At 48.5% G+C, this 17,804-nt stretch overlaps 1 protein-coding gene across 1 annotated transcript in view; it reads right to left on the bottom strand.

Annotated features, from left to right (window-relative positions):
• Positions 1-13,368, bottom strand: part of LOC127016074 (uncharacterized protein C4orf17 homolog) — a 33,369-nt gene extending 20,001 nt beyond the window's left edge. The window contains exons 1-6 of the mRNA XM_050896402.1: positions 13,233-13,368; positions 11,393-11,599; positions 10,760-10,815; positions 9,137-9,301; positions 8,520-8,601; positions 8,040-8,102 (exon numbers count right to left, since the gene is read on the bottom strand). Coding sequence (XP_050752359.1) covers positions 8,040-8,102; positions 8,520-8,601; positions 9,137-9,301; positions 10,760-10,815; positions 11,393-11,599; positions 13,233-13,368 — 709 coding nt within the window. The remainder of the gene's footprint in view (positions 1-8,039; positions 8,103-8,519; positions 8,602-9,136; positions 9,302-10,759; positions 10,816-11,392; positions 11,600-13,232) is intronic.
• Positions 13,369-17,804: the final 4,436 nt, after the last annotated feature.

Raw genomic sequence — 17,804 nt, 5'->3', positions numbered from 1 at the left:
ATTTGACCTGCCCTGCATGCTAGCTCTGAATCTTACCTGCTGCTCCGTTTTATCTCTGCACTTCATACTAATGAGCACCTGCAGTGTTTCGTGTAGCTAATCCTTTGGACATCTGTCGTGGTTTAACCCCAGCCAGCACCTAAGCACCACACAGCCGCTCGCTCACTCCCCCCCAGTGGGATGGGGGAGAGAATCGGAAGAGTTTTACTCACTTTTAGTGAGAAAACTCGTGGGTTGAGATAAAGACAGTTTAATAGGTAAAGCAAAAGCCGCACACGCAAGCAAAGCAAAACAAGGAATTCATTCACCACTTCCCATCGGCAGGCAGGTGTTCAGCCATCTCCAGGAAAGCAGGGCTCCATCACACATAACCGTTACTTGGGAAGACAAACGCCATCACTCCAAGTGTCCTCCCCTTCCTTCTTCTTTCCCTAGCTTTATACGCTGAGCGTGATGTCATATGGTATGGAATATCCCTTTGGTCAGTTGGGGTCAGCTGTCCCAGCTGTATCTCCTCCCAACTTCTTGTGCACCCCCAGCCTACTCGCTGGTGGGGTGGGGTGAGGAGCAGAAAAGGCCTTGCCTCTGTGTAAGCACTGCTCAGCAATAGTGAAAACATCCCTGTGTTATCAACACTGTTTTCAGCGCAAATCCAAAACGTAGCCCCATACCAGCTACTATGAAGAAAATTAACTCTATCCCAGCCAAAACCAGCACAGCATCCTTAAATGTGCATGTGAAAAAATACAAAGGGGTTGAGCAGTCACAGCTTCTGTACTGTGTAGGGTGGGACTTCAGAAATGTTGCATTTTTTTCTATCTACCACTAACCTGTGGAGCCCAGAGCTGAATCGTTTGTGCTTATCAAGTTCTGAAGAGTAAGAAGTGACTCGTAAAAGAGTAACTTGGAAATTGCTATCACACAGTAGGAAGATATGCTGAATTTTCAACTTAAAGACCCTCCAGAAGGCTAAAACTATATTTGCTTATTATCTTTTAACAGCTAAATGACTGTCTGAAAAGAAACATACATGTACCTTGGTAAGCTTAAAAATAAATATTAACAGTGTAGATGCAGGAAAAAGTAACCTATTTTAAAAAATGCTTAAGTATTAGCTAAAGCTAATACGCATTTTATTATTTGTAGGGCAGAATGTATAGTTGCCGCTAAAAACTGTGATGCATAACTGCCCTTAAAAGCTTTTTTCTGTAAAGAGTTAAGTCACTTGAGCTGTGATTATAATATTCTCCTGTTAAATTGGATCAGGTTCAGTGCAGAAGAACTAATTTTGTTTATGTTAAAAGAAGGCTGTTTCAGAAACCGCTGGCTCTCTTTACCTGGAGTCAACTTCATGCATTGATTCAGGAAGGCAAGCAATGCAAGGCTGCGCAGCTCTGATAGGAGTGAGGAGTAGGAAGCAGGCTGTACTGCCTGTGAAGTGGAAGTAAAGAAGAACGACCTTCCACTACAAGCGCCTGTAGTCAGAAACTGTAGCTATGGCTACAGTCTGCTGAGCGTGGTTGTCCTGGTTTTGGCTGGGACAGAGTTAACTTTCTTTTTAGTAGCTGGTCCAGTGCTGTGTTTTGGATTTAGTGTGAGAATGACGTTGATAACACGCTGATGTTTTAGTTGTTGCTAAGTAGGGCTTATCTTAAGCCAAGGACTTTTCAGTCTCCCGTGCTCTGCCAGCAAGCCGGTGTGCAAGAAGCTGGGAGGGAGCAGAGCCGGGGCAGCTGACCTGAACGAGCCAAAGGGGTATTCCATACCATGGAACGTCATGCCCAGTATATAAACAGGGGGGAGTTGGCCGGGAGGCGTGGATCGCGGCTCGGGAACTAACTGGGCATCGGTCCGCGGGTGGTGAGCAATTGCATTGTGCATCACTGGTTTTTTTCCTTCCCCCCCCCCTTCCTTTTGTTGTTGTATTCCTTTTCATTACTATTATTATCATATTTCATTATTACTATTGTTAGTATTATGTTTTACTTTAGTTATTAAACTGTTCTTATCTCAACCCACGAGTTTTACTTTTTCTCCTTTGCTTTCCTCCTCCTCACCCACTGGGAGGGGGAGGGGGAAGCGGCTGCGTGGTGCTGAGTTGCTGACGGGGGTTAAACCACGACAGCCTTTTTTGGCGCCCAAGGTGGGGCTCGAAGGGTTGAGATAACGACGGATCTGATCAGAGTGGGTTAAAACAAACTTGTTATAAGTATTCATTGTATTGGTTTGATAGTTGCTGGTTACAACGTGGGTTCTTTTGCTCTCAAAGTTGGTGTTGTGGTTCTTGAAATTGCGTTATGTAATGCCCTACTTGCAGTATATGCTCCCTGTTGTGCTGTTTATCATCTGTGGGAACTGGGCTAGGGTTATCCCGTTGTTGTTGTTGTTGTTTGTAACACTGGTTTATGAGAGAAGTGCAAGGCGTGAAACTAATCGGGTGTTTGTGCTCGGCATTGTTGTCACCTCTGTACTTCGGGAGCTGCCTGTGGGAGACTATTAATAATTGTACCTTTTACCTTTTCTCCTCTGGGAGCCAATCTATGGAGGAGAGATCTCCGTACTTCGGGTGCTATCTCCTAGAGAATATTAATAATTGCACTTTCTACCTTTTCTCCTCGGGGAGCCACCCTATTGGGGAGCCATCTTCCCACATCTTCCCTTTCTCTGCCAGGTTAATTGCAATAGCATTGAAGGAGTTTGTAAATTTTGAATATCCTTGGGGTGTTGAACTTAGCATGGTCCTATTGCTAGGAATCAGCCTGTTCCTGAATGTGATTCAGATCTTGTCTAGGGTTAAACAACTATTTAAAAGTACCACCCAGAGATGAGCTCCCACGACTGCAGCTACTCCAACCCTGGTGACAGGCGCTGCAGCTACTCAAACTCTGGCGACGGGCACTGCGGCTACTCAAACTCTGGCGAGGGCACTGCGGCTACTCAAACTCTGGCGACAGGCACTGCAGCTACTCAAACCCAGCGACAAGCAGTGTGGCTACTCAAACTCTGGCGACAGCTACTGCAGCTACTCTAATCCCTATGACAAGCACTGTGGCTACTCAAACCCCAGCAACAGGCACTGTGGCAACTCAAACCTTGGCAACGGATGATGCAGTTGAACTAGAGAATCAACCGGTGTCGATATCAATTGCCCCTATACAGAAGAGGAAATATACAAAAAAATCAGTTTGCTTAGCGAAGGATGAAGGTGAAGCAGGGTCATCACGAGAACAGGAGGAAGAGGCAGAACCGGAGATAATCACCCGATCCCTATCCCTGAGTGAGCTGCGAGATACGTGAAAAGACTTCAGCCGTCATCCAGGCGAGCACATTATCACCTGGCTGCTCCGATGCTGGGATAATGGGGCAAGTAGCTTGGAATTAGAGGGTAAGGAAGCCAAGCAATTGGGATCCCTTTCTAGGGAAGGGGGCATTGACAAGGCGATTGGAAAAAAAGACACAAGCCCTCAGCCTCTGGAGGCGACTTCTATCGGGCGTGAGGGAAAGGTACCCCTTCAAGGAAGATGTTGTATGTCACCCAGGCAAGTGGACCACCATGGAGAAAGGTATCCAGTACCTGAGGGAATTAGCCGTGCGGGAGATGGTTTCTTATGACCCAGACGATGGGCAGTTACCCACAGATCCAGATGAAGTCCAACGTGCACGACCCATGTGGCGGAAGTTTGTATGAAGTGCACCATCATCGTATGCCAATGCATTGGCAGTAACGGACTGGAAAGACGAGGAGGGACCAACAGTAAATGAATTGGCTCGCCGACTTCGGCAATATGAAGAAAGTCTCACTTCCTCCCTTGTCGCGGCTGTGGAGAAACTGCCAGACATACTAGCCGAGAAATGGTCCCAAGAGTTCCAGCGATTTGAGGATAAGTTTGGCCGCCCACCTGTACGGACCAATACCTCAGCTATTAGGAGAAGGTATTCTTCTGGGCAAGAGAGAGGAGAGAGAAGGTATATACCACGGGGTGCCCTGTGGTTTTACCTGCTTGACCACGGAGAGGATATGAGGAAGTGGGATGGAAAACCTACCTCGGTCCTAGATGCACGGGTACGTGAATTGGGAGGAAAAACAACCACAAATGAGGGTTCTTCCAGGAAAATGGTTGCTTCAGCCTCCAGCGAGCACTGCGAGCAGTGTGGCCGACAGAGTGGAAGGGCTGATCTTACTCCTGATTCTATGAAAAGGAATTGTAATCTGTTTGTACAAGTGAGTGGAGAATCCTATGACCAGGGCTAGAGGGGCCCTGCCTCCAGCCAGGCGGAGGAGAGGGACAACAGGGTTTGCTGGACTGTGTGGATTCGATGGCCTGGCACATCAGATCCACAGGAGTATAAAGCTCTAGTAGACACCAGTGCACAGTGTACTCTAATGCCATCAAGCTATAAAGGGGTAGAACCTATTTGTATTTCTGGGGTGACAGGAGGATCTCAACAGCTAACTGTATTGGAGGCTGAAATAAGCCTAACTGGGAATGAGTGGCAAAAACACCCCCTTGTGACTGGCCCAGAGGCCCCATGCATTCTTGGCATAGATTATCTCAGGAGAGGGTATTTTAAAGACCCAAAGGGGTATCGGTGGGCCTTTGGTATAGCTGCCTTGGAGACAGAGGGAATTGAACCGTTGTCCACCTTACCTGGTCTCTCTGAGGACCCTTCGGTTGTGGGGTTGCTGAGGGTCGAAGAGCAACAGGTGCCGATCGCTGCCACAAGGGTGCACCGGCGGCAATATCGCACCAACCGAGACTCCCTGATTCCCATCCATACGCTGATTCGTCGACTGGAGAGCCAAGGAGTGATCATCAGGACTCGCTCACCCTTTAACAGCCCCATGTGGCCAGTGCGAAAGTCTAATGGAGAATGGAGACTAACAGTAGACTATCGTGGCCTGAATGAAGTCACGCCACTGCTGAGTGCTGCTGTGCCAGACATGCTAGAACTTCAATATGAACTGGAGTCAAAGGCAGCCAAGTGGTACGCCACAACTGATATCGCTAATGCATTTTTCTCAATCCCTTTGGCAGCAGAGTGCCGGCCACAGTTTGCTTTCACTTGGAGGGGCGTCCAGTACACCTGGAATCGACTGCCTCAGGGGTGGAAACACAGCCCCACCATTTGCCATGGACTAATCCAAAATGCACTGGAAAAAGGTGGAGCTCCAGAACACCTGCAGTACATTGATGACATCATCGTATGGGGCAACACAGCAGCAGAAGTTTTTGAGAAAGGGGAGAAAATAATCCAAATCCTTCTGAAAGCCGGTTTTGCCATAAAACAGAGTAAGGTGAAGGGACCCGCACAGGAGATTCAGTTTTTAGGAATAAAATGGCAAGACGGACGTCGTCATATCCCAATGGATGTGATCAACAAAATAGCAGCTATGTCTCCACCGACTAGTAAACAGGAAACGCAAGCTTTCTTAGGTGTTGTAGGTTTTTGGAGAATGCATATTCCAAATTAAGGTCTGATTGTAAGCCCTCTCTATCAAGTGACCTGGAAGAAGAACGATTTTAAATGGGGCCCTGAGCAACAACAAGCCTTTGAACAGGTTAAACGGGAGATAGTTCATGCAGTAGCCCTTGGGCCAGTCCGGGCAGGACCAGATGCTAAAAATGTGAGGAGCCGGGGAGAATGGCCCTACCTGGAGTCTCTGGCAGAAAGCACCCGGGGAGACCCGAGGTCGACCCCGAGGGTTTTGGAGTCTGAAAAGGAGATATTAGCAGCATATGAAGGAGTTTGAGCTGCTTCAGAAGTGGTTGGTACTGAAACACAGCTCCTATTAGCACCCCGACTGCCGGTGCTGGGGTGGATGTTCAAAGGGAAGGTCCCTTCTACACATCATGCAGCTGATGCTACGTGGAGTGCTAAGTGGGTTGCACTGATCACACAACAAAGTCGAGTAGGAAATCCCAGTCGCCCAGGAGTTTTGGAGGTGATCACGGACTGGCCAGAAGGCAAAGATGTTGGAATATCGCCAGAGGAGGAGGTAACGCGTGCTGAAGAGGCGCCGTTGTATAATAAACTGCCAGAAAATGAGAGGCAATATGCCCTGTTCACTGATGGGTCCTGTCGCCTTGTAGGAAAGCATCGGAGGTGGAAGGCGGCTGTATGGAGTCCTATGCGAGAAGCTGCCGAAGCTGCAGAAGGAGAGGGTGAATCGAGTCAGTTTGCAGAGGTGAAAGCCATCCAGCTGGCTTTAGACATTGCTGAAGGAGAAAAATGGCCAATACTTTATCTCTCTACTGACTCATGGATGGTGGCAAATGCTCTGGGGGGGTGGTTGCAGCAGTGGAAGCGGAGTAACTGGCAACGCAGAGGTAAACCCATCTGGGCTGCCGCATTGTGGCAAGATATTGCTGCCCGGCTAGAGAACCTGGTTGTGAAAGTACGTCATGTAGATGCCCACGTACCTAAGAGTCGGGCCACTGAAGAACATCAAAACAATCAACAGGTAGACCAGGCTGCTAGGACTGAAGTAGCTCAGGTAGATCTGGATTGGCAGCATAAGGGTGAATTATTTCTGGCTCGGTGGGCCCATGACACCTCAGGCCATCAGGGAAGAGATGCAACGTATAGATGGGCTCGCGATCGAGGGGTGGACCTGACCACGGACACTATCGCACAGGTCATCCATGAATGTGAAACATGCGCTGCAAGCAAGCAAGCCAAGCGGTTAAAGCCTCTTTGGTATGGAGGACGATGGCTGAAATACAAATATGGAGAGGCCTGGCAGATTGACTATATCACACTCCCACAAACCCGTCAAGGTAAGCGCCATGTGCTTACAATGGTGGAAGCAACCACCGGCTGGCTGGAAACATCTCCCGTGTCCCATGCCACTGCCCGGACCACTATCCTGGGCCTTGAGAAGCCAATCTTATGGCGACACGGTACCCCAGAAAGAATTGAGTCAGACAACGGGACTCATTTCCGGAACAACCTCATAGACACCTGGGCCAAAGAGCACGGCATTGAGTGGGTGTATCACATCCCCTGTCATGCACCAGCCTCCGGAAAAATCGAGCGATACAATGGACTGTTAAAGACTACATTGAGAGCAATGGGTGGTGGGACCTTCAAACATTGGGATACACATCTAGCAAAGGCCACCTGGTTAGTCAACACTAGAGGATCTGTCAATCGAGCTGGCCCTGCCCAATCAGAACTTTTACGTACTGTAGAAGGGGACAAAGTCCCTGTAGTGCACATAAAAAATACGCTAGGAAAAACAGTTTGGGTTACTCCTGCCGCAGGCAAAGGCAAACCCATTTGTGGGATTGCTTTTGCTCAAGGACCTGGGTGCACTTGGTGGGTGACGCGGAAGGATGGGGAAGTCCGATGTGTGCCTCAAGGGGATTTGATTTTAGGTGAGAACAGCCAATAAATTGAATTGTATGCTATTAATTGCTATATAATCCTGCCACATCACACCGAAGCCCAATCCTGTTGTGCCGACTGAGCGGACTTTGCATCATCCCTCCTGCCCAGACAGACTGTTACGATAAATGGAGCTCCAAGTCATGGACTGAATGAACTCAACAGACATTTGATAGAGATGGCCCATAGACCATGGGAATGAGATCTATATGTATATATTAAAAGACAGGAAAGGTGATGGTGATTAATTGGAAATGTATCGGAGGAGCAGATTTTAGTGAAGAGATGAAATCAGTACCTCTTGCTGCTATGTTCTTTCTAGCCAGAGGCAGATGCAGTTGTACACATGTCCCTCACCTTGCTGTATTTCTGAGTTGCACCAGTTAGGAGAAGATTTGCATGAATGTCATATCAGAGAAACCAACTGAGTGGCTGCCGGAAGAGAGGGTCTTGGGTATCTAGCTCTTAGGGAACTTAAATTCAGGTTTTAAATGTCATTTCTCATATTGTCACTGAATTCTAGGATTCTAACTTGGGTCCTGCTGTGAAGACAAAAGTTGGAGCTTCTGAACATTCACAGTCCCTGTGCTGTTTGGTGACTAGTATCCTAGACACATGGTGTCTTAACACTTGTAATTTTCATTACTTACCCTGTTTCATGTTTCGGCTTGCCACCGATTCTGAATAAATCAGACTGGACACGTAGTCTTTCTCTGAAATGTGAAGGTAGCAGAAATTTTATTGAAGTTCCCACTTGCTGATCTGGATGTTTAGGGGTGAATTCAGGAGTTCCCTTACCTCATTTTTAAAGGGCTTAAGGACATAAGAGCCACATTTCGTTTGCTTTCTGCCTTCCCCCAGCCCACAGCAGCCCAGAGCCCCACTGGGAGAGCACGTTTTTCCAGCCTGCACCAAACCTGAGTGCACCGAGGTCTGAGCAACGAGTTTCTGTGCACTGTCACCTTACTGCTCGGCACAGCCACAGCAGGGCCAAGCACACTTCACTGGGTCCTATTCCTTCCAGCTCAGCACCCCCACTCAGTTCAGGGCTATGAGAATTTCAGGGGTTTATGCGAATGTACAAGAGCGCATGCTTTTCAGAAAGGGATGCAGATGCCTATGTTTGTTACCTTTTTTACTTGCCCTTGCGAACCATTTTTGGATCTCGGAAAGTGAATCTGTCTGCAAAATTTTGCCGAGTTTTTGCAGCACCTGGAAGATGTACAGGATAGTTACCATGAAGGAAGAGAAGCTGATTCGCGACAGTTTTTGCGTGTGTTTTAGTTTAGCTCTAGCTGTGGGAGTGTGCAGTTTTACAGCTGTGCAAATTGCCTAGCCTAAGATGTCCCATCAGTTTTGCCACAGTGTGAGCTACGGACACCAGTATGCAAAAGGTGATGTTGAGCGAGTGCCATGTACACAGCACTTCAGAGACGCAGGAAGGAAGTCCTAAGCACTGTTTGCTACATATAAAGCCCCTTGCGTGTGATGTAATGTTTGCAGGCTGTTTTTTAGAGAACAAGTTTCAGCCCCTGTGCCAGCTGCATTGCTCCCCAGTGACTGCCGATAGCAACTTCAGTTAGGTGAAAGCAACTCAAGAGTAAATGCTAAACACCAAAGTCAGTAGACTCCACACTGGGGTGGTGGGAGAAGGGCAATCTGACCAATAAAGTCCCACACCATCCTCAAGAGAAATAAAAATGTTTAACATCATAGGAAGCCATAGACTGTAGCACTCATGCCTTACCTTTATGTCCTGATCCAGGTAGCTCACGTCAGAATTCCCATTCTCCCGGATGCGAGGACCGTTACGCAAGTTGAGGAATGGAGAGGAGGCCTGGGTGAGAGGCGTGACGTGGATTCCCTGTCTATTTGCAGGTTGTGCAGAGGCTTGGCATCGTTTTTTCAAAAGCTTTTCCAAAATAGAACACAATGTGTAAAGGAATAGCTTGACTCCATTTAAGCAGCAGTTAAAGGCAATGCAAAGTATATGGCTAACACTAGTCCCCAGCAAGGGTGTGCAGCAGAAAACACATCTAAAACTGTTACTCGGTTGAATATGACCACCTATAGGTTAATTGCATAGGTTAATTGTTCCAGCTTCTAATATACAGTCCCCGAGAATAATAATAGATGTCACCGAGAATAATAATAGATATCCATGGCATAATGCGTAACATTGGATGAGAATGAAAGTGGTGCCGGGTAACGACTGATGGAAGTCAGATGAGGAAGGGATTAAATCTGGACCTCCGTGGTCTGTTTGCTGTTCCATCGTGGGTTTGTAGTGTACTGCTGAGCCACTACTCTTCTCTGTGTGCAGGCTTCACCAGTCTATTAAAGGCCCAGGAATCAAAATGTGACTGGCAGAAGGTTCTGTTTGTAAGTGCAGAGGAAAAGCAAAAGGCAGCTAACAGCTCTTAAGAAACAGTAGTTTACTGAGTGTGGCTGTATGGCAGTATCTGTCCATGATGTAGTTATTTTGCGGCCAAACCACAGTAAATACAATTTGAAGAACCGTGTTCTGCCTGTATAAGTGAACAGTAAAAATAAAGCATGGTCTTTGCTATACCCAGCTCAGGAACCAAAGAGCAACATTTAGACAGACCCCACCCCCCAGTTAAAACAGAAAAGTTAGGAGAAAAGTGAGTCCTTCTTTTTAGCATCTTTACTGCAAAACGTCTTCGTAGTGCCCTCTGCTGTCCAGTACCAGTGCAGCAACACTTGCATTCCCTTTTTCTCAAGCGTGTGCAGTCCTCCTTGTGATACCGTTTGTAATGGAATACTAGCTTATTCCATGGAATACTAGCTTATTCTCGTACAGTCGCAATAGAGGAGACGCGTAATCAGATAGCCTGCCGCTTGAGAATAAAGAGTTATTGCAGAAAGAATCTTTTACTGGAATTTATGAACACGGCTGCAAAGTTGCCTCTAAACCCCAGCGTGCTGCTTCTACAAAAGTGTCAGCAAAAGTAAAACTGTTGGCAGTAAGTAATCTAAAGAATCTCTGTGTTGTGAGGGGAGGAGGCTTTTTCCTGTGCCTGTTTGTTCTATAGTGTCACCTTTTTTCCCCAGCAGTTTGAAACAAAGTGAATTTTATTCCCATCTTCATTGGGTTTGACCATTTTTCTTGCTAGCAAGGCACAGTGACATGACAGAGCTGAAAGTGATACACTTATAGCTTAGTTATCACCCTACTGGACACCATCTCCCTTCCAAGCTCTCATGTTCTACACATGGGATCCTCACATCCCTCTTTTTGGTTCTGCGCTGTCCTCCTTAGCAGTCTGAGACTGTCAGTTCGGGTTACAGTGTTGAGAAGTGAGAGAGAGAGCGCCGAAATAAAGAGCTGTGTCTTTTTTTCCCTTACCTTTTCAGATGAAGTAAGGTGATTTTGAATCCTTTCAGGAATACCTGCACGTCCTTCTGGAAATCAACAGGCAGAGTGTTTTCTCAAGTTGAAAAATAAAGGCCGTAAGATACACCTTATGTTATATCGGGGTGGGGGGCATTTTTAATTACAAAAATGCACAAGCTGTATTTTAGATATCTCTAAGGGGGTGTATTTCTTTCCTTTTTTGTTTGCTTTTGCTACCTCACATAGTACATTAATGCAATTATTTGCTGAGATGCCTAAGAAATCTGAAGAAAATCCTGGAAAGTGTATTTCATAGATGCATGCTTGTAGTGCTGTGTAAGCACTACTGCAGAATAATTGCTGATAATTGTGACATGATTAGATGTCTAGTAAGCATATAATCCCTAAAAGCTATAAAGCTGCAAGGGTAATTAGCGAGGAGAAATCTTTTAAGATGTGGTGACTAACACACACAGAAGGGAAGAAATACTTGCCTTTTAAATGTGCATTCGTTGCCCTATGTTCCCTTTACCCGGACCTGAGCTGTGATGACACAGTGCCCTGGCTGAGACCCAGCTGCACCTTTAACAGCTCAGGTTCCTCTTCTGCTGCTGTATAATACGGCAGTTTGGTGCCTCTACTTACGTGTCACGGACTGTGAAGTGCCTAGCTCCCTTCGCCTGAAACCCTCGAGCTTTGGAAGGTAGCAGTTGGCAGATGCGTTGCTTGCGGCATTCCCAGTTAGCACGTGTTCTTGATCAGCTTTTTGCTCGGGGACGACTGTGTTGCCAGCAGATAGGTGTTCTCTTGAAAAGCTGCTTCTTACAACACAGACCGGAGCGTTGTTTAATCCTGTGCAAGAAACCAAAGGATACAGTCTTTACTAAATAAACACACGCAGTTAACTTACTTAGCAGGTGATCTCCGAGGAGAATCTGTGCTGGAAAAATGGAAAACAGAGGTATCCAACCTGAAATTTGTATGTAATAATACAGGGCTTATGGAACGGTGTGTAAACAGTGAATAAACTTGGCATACTTGAATAGTAAGCAGCCTGTTACAGAGGATGGTGTGGTCAACCACTACCTGAACAGTGATGATGTTGCGGATAGATAAAATCTGGAGAGTGACCAGGTAGGGTGAAGCACACTCGTTTAGCAGTGCCAATCAGGAGATAAGTATCATTCTTCCGCCTCTCTTGATAGCAGTGCTATTAAGTAGTTGGTAAGGATTTTCAGAACCTTGATTCTGTTTAGTATCTGACATAAGACAAATATTAAGCAGAAAGTAATTACAGCTAAACATTACTCTGCTGAGAGTACAAAGATATCCACCAAATTAATCTGGCTAAGCCACGTAAGACTTTGGTCTTTGCTGGCTGTGGTCAGCTTGTCTTTTTTACCAGATTCCTGACAAAGAGAGAGACACACACAAATACGTGCTTTATTTTTTGTGTGTTCTATGTTTTTACTTTAGGTAGATTTTTTTATATCTATAAACACACGCACACACAGACACACAGAATTGTGTACATTATACACTGGGTGGTCAATCTGAAAGGAAGAGTCTTGCTTTGTTCCTTCAAAGGCATCCCTTCCAAGATGCAAGAAATTCAGTTTTAGTCAGAAGGGCTTTGGTCCTGCATCACCCTTCATCCCTTATTACGAAAGTTATATCACAGACTCATCAACTACCAATACCAATCCTGATGCAATATCTGCTTATTCCAACAGTCCCCAAGGAACTCAGCAGAGATTTTTTTTTTTTCCCCCTTCATGACCCTTCTGCACCTTCTGCAGTGTAAATCTGGCCACGTATCAGCAATTTCCTTTCGGCTGCTGCCAGAAAGATGTCTTTGTGCAAGCATACAGGGTCAGCTTCTGAAACAAAAGCCCATCCCTAGAAGTACTATTTCTTCAGCTGATGCAGATGGCACACTGATTTTGACTGTATTCCTTTCAGGTGTAGGCAGAGTAATCCCAGCTAGATGTAGCACACAGCAGAGCAGTATGGCTACCTTGTGTAATATGTTGCTCCTGGAAAGGTACGAGAATTTTTTAGGTGAGAGTGAAATAGAGAAGAAAATTGTGACAACCTCTCTCTGGCACTTAAGGTACACTTGTGAGCACAGAAGGAAAGAGGAAGAAATTATTTTAGCTTGAAAGAAATTATTTTAGCTTAAAAGAAATCCCAGATAGTTGTCTTAGTGAAATAGTTTTAGTTGAGTTGTACCTTGTAAAGAATTTAGTGCTGCTAACCTTTACGTTACTAACCTGAGATTATTCATTGCTGAGGACAGGTAAAGATGCTTAGGGGATTGAATTGAAGGTAACAGCTTTTTTTGATGAAATGCTTCTCTTAGACAGAAACAGGAAACAGGAGCAGTGGGTACTTTTGGAACAAAGCCGCGTTACACTCGCATTTCTCTTCGTGCTTGCCAGGGCAGTTGTCCAGGCTATCTGGGTGGTCCCTCAGCAACTCTTACCTGGTAGGTGACAGACCATCCTAGGATGGGGAATGTTCCTGGAGTAGTAGTACTTTCCCCCGGAGCAGCTAGGCTGAGAGTAACGTCGGTTGTACTTCCACATGTTGTGGTTGAACTGAGGTTCGTACACAGACATGAAGTTGGTATTTGTTTAACCTTTCTTATTCTCTTGCAGAGTGTCTTTGTGCAGAGCAGGTTGGCTCTTCCGCTGATCGCCTGAGGCCAAACGCTGGAGGTGAAGTAAAGAACATGAACTCGCATAGACTGAAAGGCAGCAGAAACTTCAGTTACTGTTTTTCTTGTTATTTTTACCTCTTCCATATACGATTTGGAGAAGCTGTAAGCACAGGAGGGTGGAAGCAAGCTATCTACTGCTCCACTCCTAAGTAGTTACCTCGGGCAACCAATGCTGCTTGTGGGCACTTTCCAGCGGCTTTTATTTCCTTGGAGGTTCTGCTCTGGAGCTCAGCTGCTCCTTGCTGTGCATATCTGAGACACGTTTTTGTAGTTACAGACTATATTGAAGCAGGGGGAATGGATTGCTTGATGATCAAGTTCATCAAACACTCACTGAGGCGATCAGCTCCAGTGCAGGCGCATTCTGCAGCGGAGCAGGGGATCGCGGCGTACAGAGGGCGTTTCCTGAACCGGGGAGACCCCAGGGGAGCGCAGAGACCCGCCAGGAGCCGGCTGCTCTCATGAGGGAGAGCGGCTCGAGAGGTGTGTGCAGGGCCAGGAGGAATGGCAGCCACCCCCCACTCCCGCAAAAGGCAGCCCTAGGGAGGGCTGCAAACAGGGCGTGGCGCGTCAGCCAGGGCGTGGCGCGTCAGCCAGGGCGTGGCACGGCAGTTTGCGCGGGAGGGCGCCTCTTGGAAGGAGGGACGTTCCGCTGGCTGAGTGGAGAGCACATAACCCCGCAACCGGGCACCGTTCTGTGACCATCTGCACAGGCCAAGGGCACTCATCCTACCTGACCCTCAAGGCAGACAGGTGGACACTTGTCTGAGAGCAAAGGCTGCAGCTCCGGCTGGGGGCCGCACCACCTACCCCAGCGGTGGCCGATGCCTCCGCCCAGACGGAGCTGCTGAAGGGAGAGGCTGCAGCGCAGACCTCAGACTGCAGGAAGTGCCTAGAGCTTTCTCCTGGGGCAGGGACGGGCAGGGACAGGCAGCAGACCTGCCTGCAAAAGGTGTGCCCAGGTGGAGGACCTCCTGCAGCAGGTGGCTGCGCTGCAGGAGGCGGTGAGAAGGCTGCGTAGCATCAGGGAGGCTGAGAAGGACTTGGATAGCTGGTTCCAAGCGCAGTCTGCAGTGGGCCCACAGCCCACGGCCAAACAGCCAAAAACTCCCCCGCCAGCACACACAGAAGGGAGGGGGCCAGTAATGCAGAAGAATGGAAGCTTGCAACGGCAAGGACCAGCAGGAGGAAGAGACTGCCCCCGAAGCCTGAGGTGCCCTTGCAGAACCGCTTCACTGCTCTGCAGGCTGAGGAGGAAAGACCCGTCACATCAGGAGAGACGCTGGAGCTGAGTAAGGCAGCCCAATCTGCTCCTCATATAGCCAGTGCAACTAAGAAAAGGCGATGGGTGATGGTAGTAGGCGACTCTCTTCTGAGAGGTACGGAGGCACCCATCTGCCGACCTGACGCACTCTCTAGAGAGGTGTGCTGCTTACCGGGGGCTCGTATCAGGGATGCCACCGAGAGACTACTAAGCCTTGTACAGTCCACTGGCTGTTATCCGCTGCTGTTGTTTTACGTGAGCACCAGTGCTACAGCCAGGAGCAGTCTGAGGAGTATCAAGAAGGATTACAGAGCCCTGGGAGTGGTGGTAAGGGACTCTGGAGCACAGGTAGCTTTTTCATCAATCCTCCCAGTCAAAGGGAAGGAGTTTGAAAGGGCCAGTCGAATCTGGCGAATCAACAAATGGTTACGGGACTGGTGCCACAGCCAGGGGTTCAGCTACTTAGACCATGGGACTCGCTTTGAGAAACCTGCTCTACTGGGGGCTGATGGGGTCCATCTGTCAGAGAAGGGGAAGAGCATCTTCGGTCATCGGCTTGCCAAGCTGGTGAAGAGGGCTTTAAACTAAAGTTGCCGGGGGCGGGGAACCTCAATCCATCCCACTCCTACCAGTTTGATGCCAGTGCCAGCAATAGATGCCCAGAGCCTGGAGAGGGATCACAGGTGAGCAGGAGAGTGCCTGAAGAGCAGCACAAAGGAATTCCTGCCACTCCAGCCAGTCAGTCAGCTTCATTGGGGGCCCAACTTCAACACCTCTATGCAGACGCACGTAGCATGGGGAATAAACAAGAGGAGTTAGAGACGTGCGCACGCCTGCAGGGCTGTGATCTTATTGGCATCACGGAGAGGTGGTGGGATGGCTCCTATGACTGGAGTGTTGGAATGGAAGGGTACAGGCTCTTTAGGAAGGACAGGCAGGGGAGGCAAGGAGGGAGTGTTGCCCTCTATGCTGGAGTGCATGGACCAGCTGGTGTGCATGGAGCTCTGCCTGGGGATGGAGGAGGAGCCGACTGAGAGCTTATGGGTCAGGATGAAAGGGAGGGCAGGGACAGGTGACATTATAGTGGGGGTCTGCTACAGGCCACCCGACCAGGAAGACCGAGCAGATGAGGCCTTCTATAGACAGACAGGAGCAACCTCACATTCACAAGCCCTGGTCCTCATGGGGGACTTCAGTCACCCCGATATCTGTTGGAGGGACAACACAGCAGGGCATAAGCAATCCCGGAGGTTCCTGGAATGCATTGATGATAACTGCCTTCTCCAAGTGACAGAGGAGCCAACAAGGAGAGGTGCTATGCTGGACCTTTTTCTCACCAACAAGGAAGGGCTGGTGGGGAATGTGAAGCTCAAGGGCAGCCTTGGCTGCAGTGACCATGAAATGGTGGAGCCCAAGATCCTTAGGGCAGCGAGGAGGGCGCACAGCAAGCTCGCTACCCTGGCCTTCAGGAGAGCAGACTTTGGCCTCTTGAAGGATCTGCTTGGTAGAGTACCATGGGGTAAAGCTCTGGAGGGAAGAGGGGCCCAAGAAAGCTAGTTAATGTTCAAGGATCACCGCCTCCAAGCTCAGGAGTGATGCATCCCAACAAAGAGGAAGTCAGGCAAAACCACCAGGAGGTCTGCATGGAAAAACAAGGAGCTCCTGGACAAACCCAAACACAAAAAGGAAGCCTACAGAGAGTGGAAGCAAGGACAGGTAGCCTGGGAGGAATACAGAGAAATTGTCTGAGCAGCCAGGGATTAGGTTAGGAAAGCTAAAGCCCTAATAGAATTAAATCTGACTAGGGACATCAAGGGCAACAAGAAAAGCTTCTATAGGTACCTTGGTGATAAAAGGCAGACTAGGGAAAATGTGGGCCCTCTCCGGAAGGAAACGGAAGACCTGGTTATCTGGGATATGGAGAAGGCTGAGGTACTCAACAACTTTTTTTCCTCCGTCTTCACTGGCAAGTGCTCCAGCCGCACCACCCAAGTCACAGAAGGCAAAGGCAGGGACTGGTAGAATGAAGAACCGCCCACTGTAGGAGAAGATCAGGTTCGAGACCATCTAAGGAACCTGAAGGTGCACAAGTCCATGAGACCTGATGAGATGCATCCGTGGGTCCTGAGGGAGCTGGCGGATGAAGTGGCTAAGCCACTCTCCTTCATATCTGAGAAGTCGTGGCAGTCTGGGGAGGTTCCCACTGACTGGAAAAGGGGAAACGTAACCCCCATTTTTAACAAGGGGAAAAAAGGAAGATCCGGGGAACTACAGGCCAGTCAGTCTCCCCTCTGTGCCTGGCAAGATCATGGAGCAGATCGTCCTGGAAACTCTGCTGAGGCACATGGAGAATGAGGAGGTGATTGGTGACAGCCAACATGGCTTCACTAAGGGCAAATCGTGCCTGACAAATTTGGTGGCCTTCTATGACGGGGTTACAGCGTTGGTGGATAAGGGAAGAGCAACGGACGTCATCTACCTGGACTTGTGCAAAGCATTTGACGCTGTCCCACCCGACATGCTTGTCTCTAAATTGGAGAGACATGGATTTGACAGATGGACCACTCGGTGGATAAGGAATTGGCTGGATGGTTGCACTCAAAGAGTTGTGGTCAACGGCTCGATGTCCAAGTGGAGACCAGTGACGAGTGGCGTTCCTCAGGGGTCAGTATTGGGACTGGTGCTGTTTAACATCTTTGTTGGCGATATGGACAGTGGGATTGAGTGCATCCTCAGCAAGCTTGCTGACGAGACCAAGCTGTGTGGTGTGGTCAACATGCTGGAGGGAAGGGGTGCCATCCAGAGGGACCCTGACAGGCTTGAGAGGTGGGCCTGTGCGAACCTTGTGAAGTTCAACAAGGCCAAGTGCAAGGTCCTGCACACGGGTCGGGGCAATCCCAAGCACAAATACAGGCTGGGCGGAGAATGGATTGAGAGCAGCCCTGAGGAGAAGGACTTGGGGGTGTTGGTTGACAGGAAGCTCAACATGACCCGGCAATGTGCATTTGCAGCCCAGAAGGGCAACCGTATCCTGGGCGGCATCAAAAGAAGCGTGGCCAGCAGGTCGAGGG

This window comes from Gymnogyps californianus, chromosome 4, assembly GCF_018139145.2.
Source record: "Gymnogyps californianus isolate 813 chromosome 4, ASM1813914v2, whole genome shotgun sequence".
Taxonomy (NCBI): domain Eukaryota; kingdom Metazoa; phylum Chordata; class Aves; order Accipitriformes; family Cathartidae; genus Gymnogyps; species Gymnogyps californianus.
The sequence above is the reverse complement of the archived record's forward strand: the minus strand, read 5'-3'. Positions and strand labels throughout refer to the sequence as shown.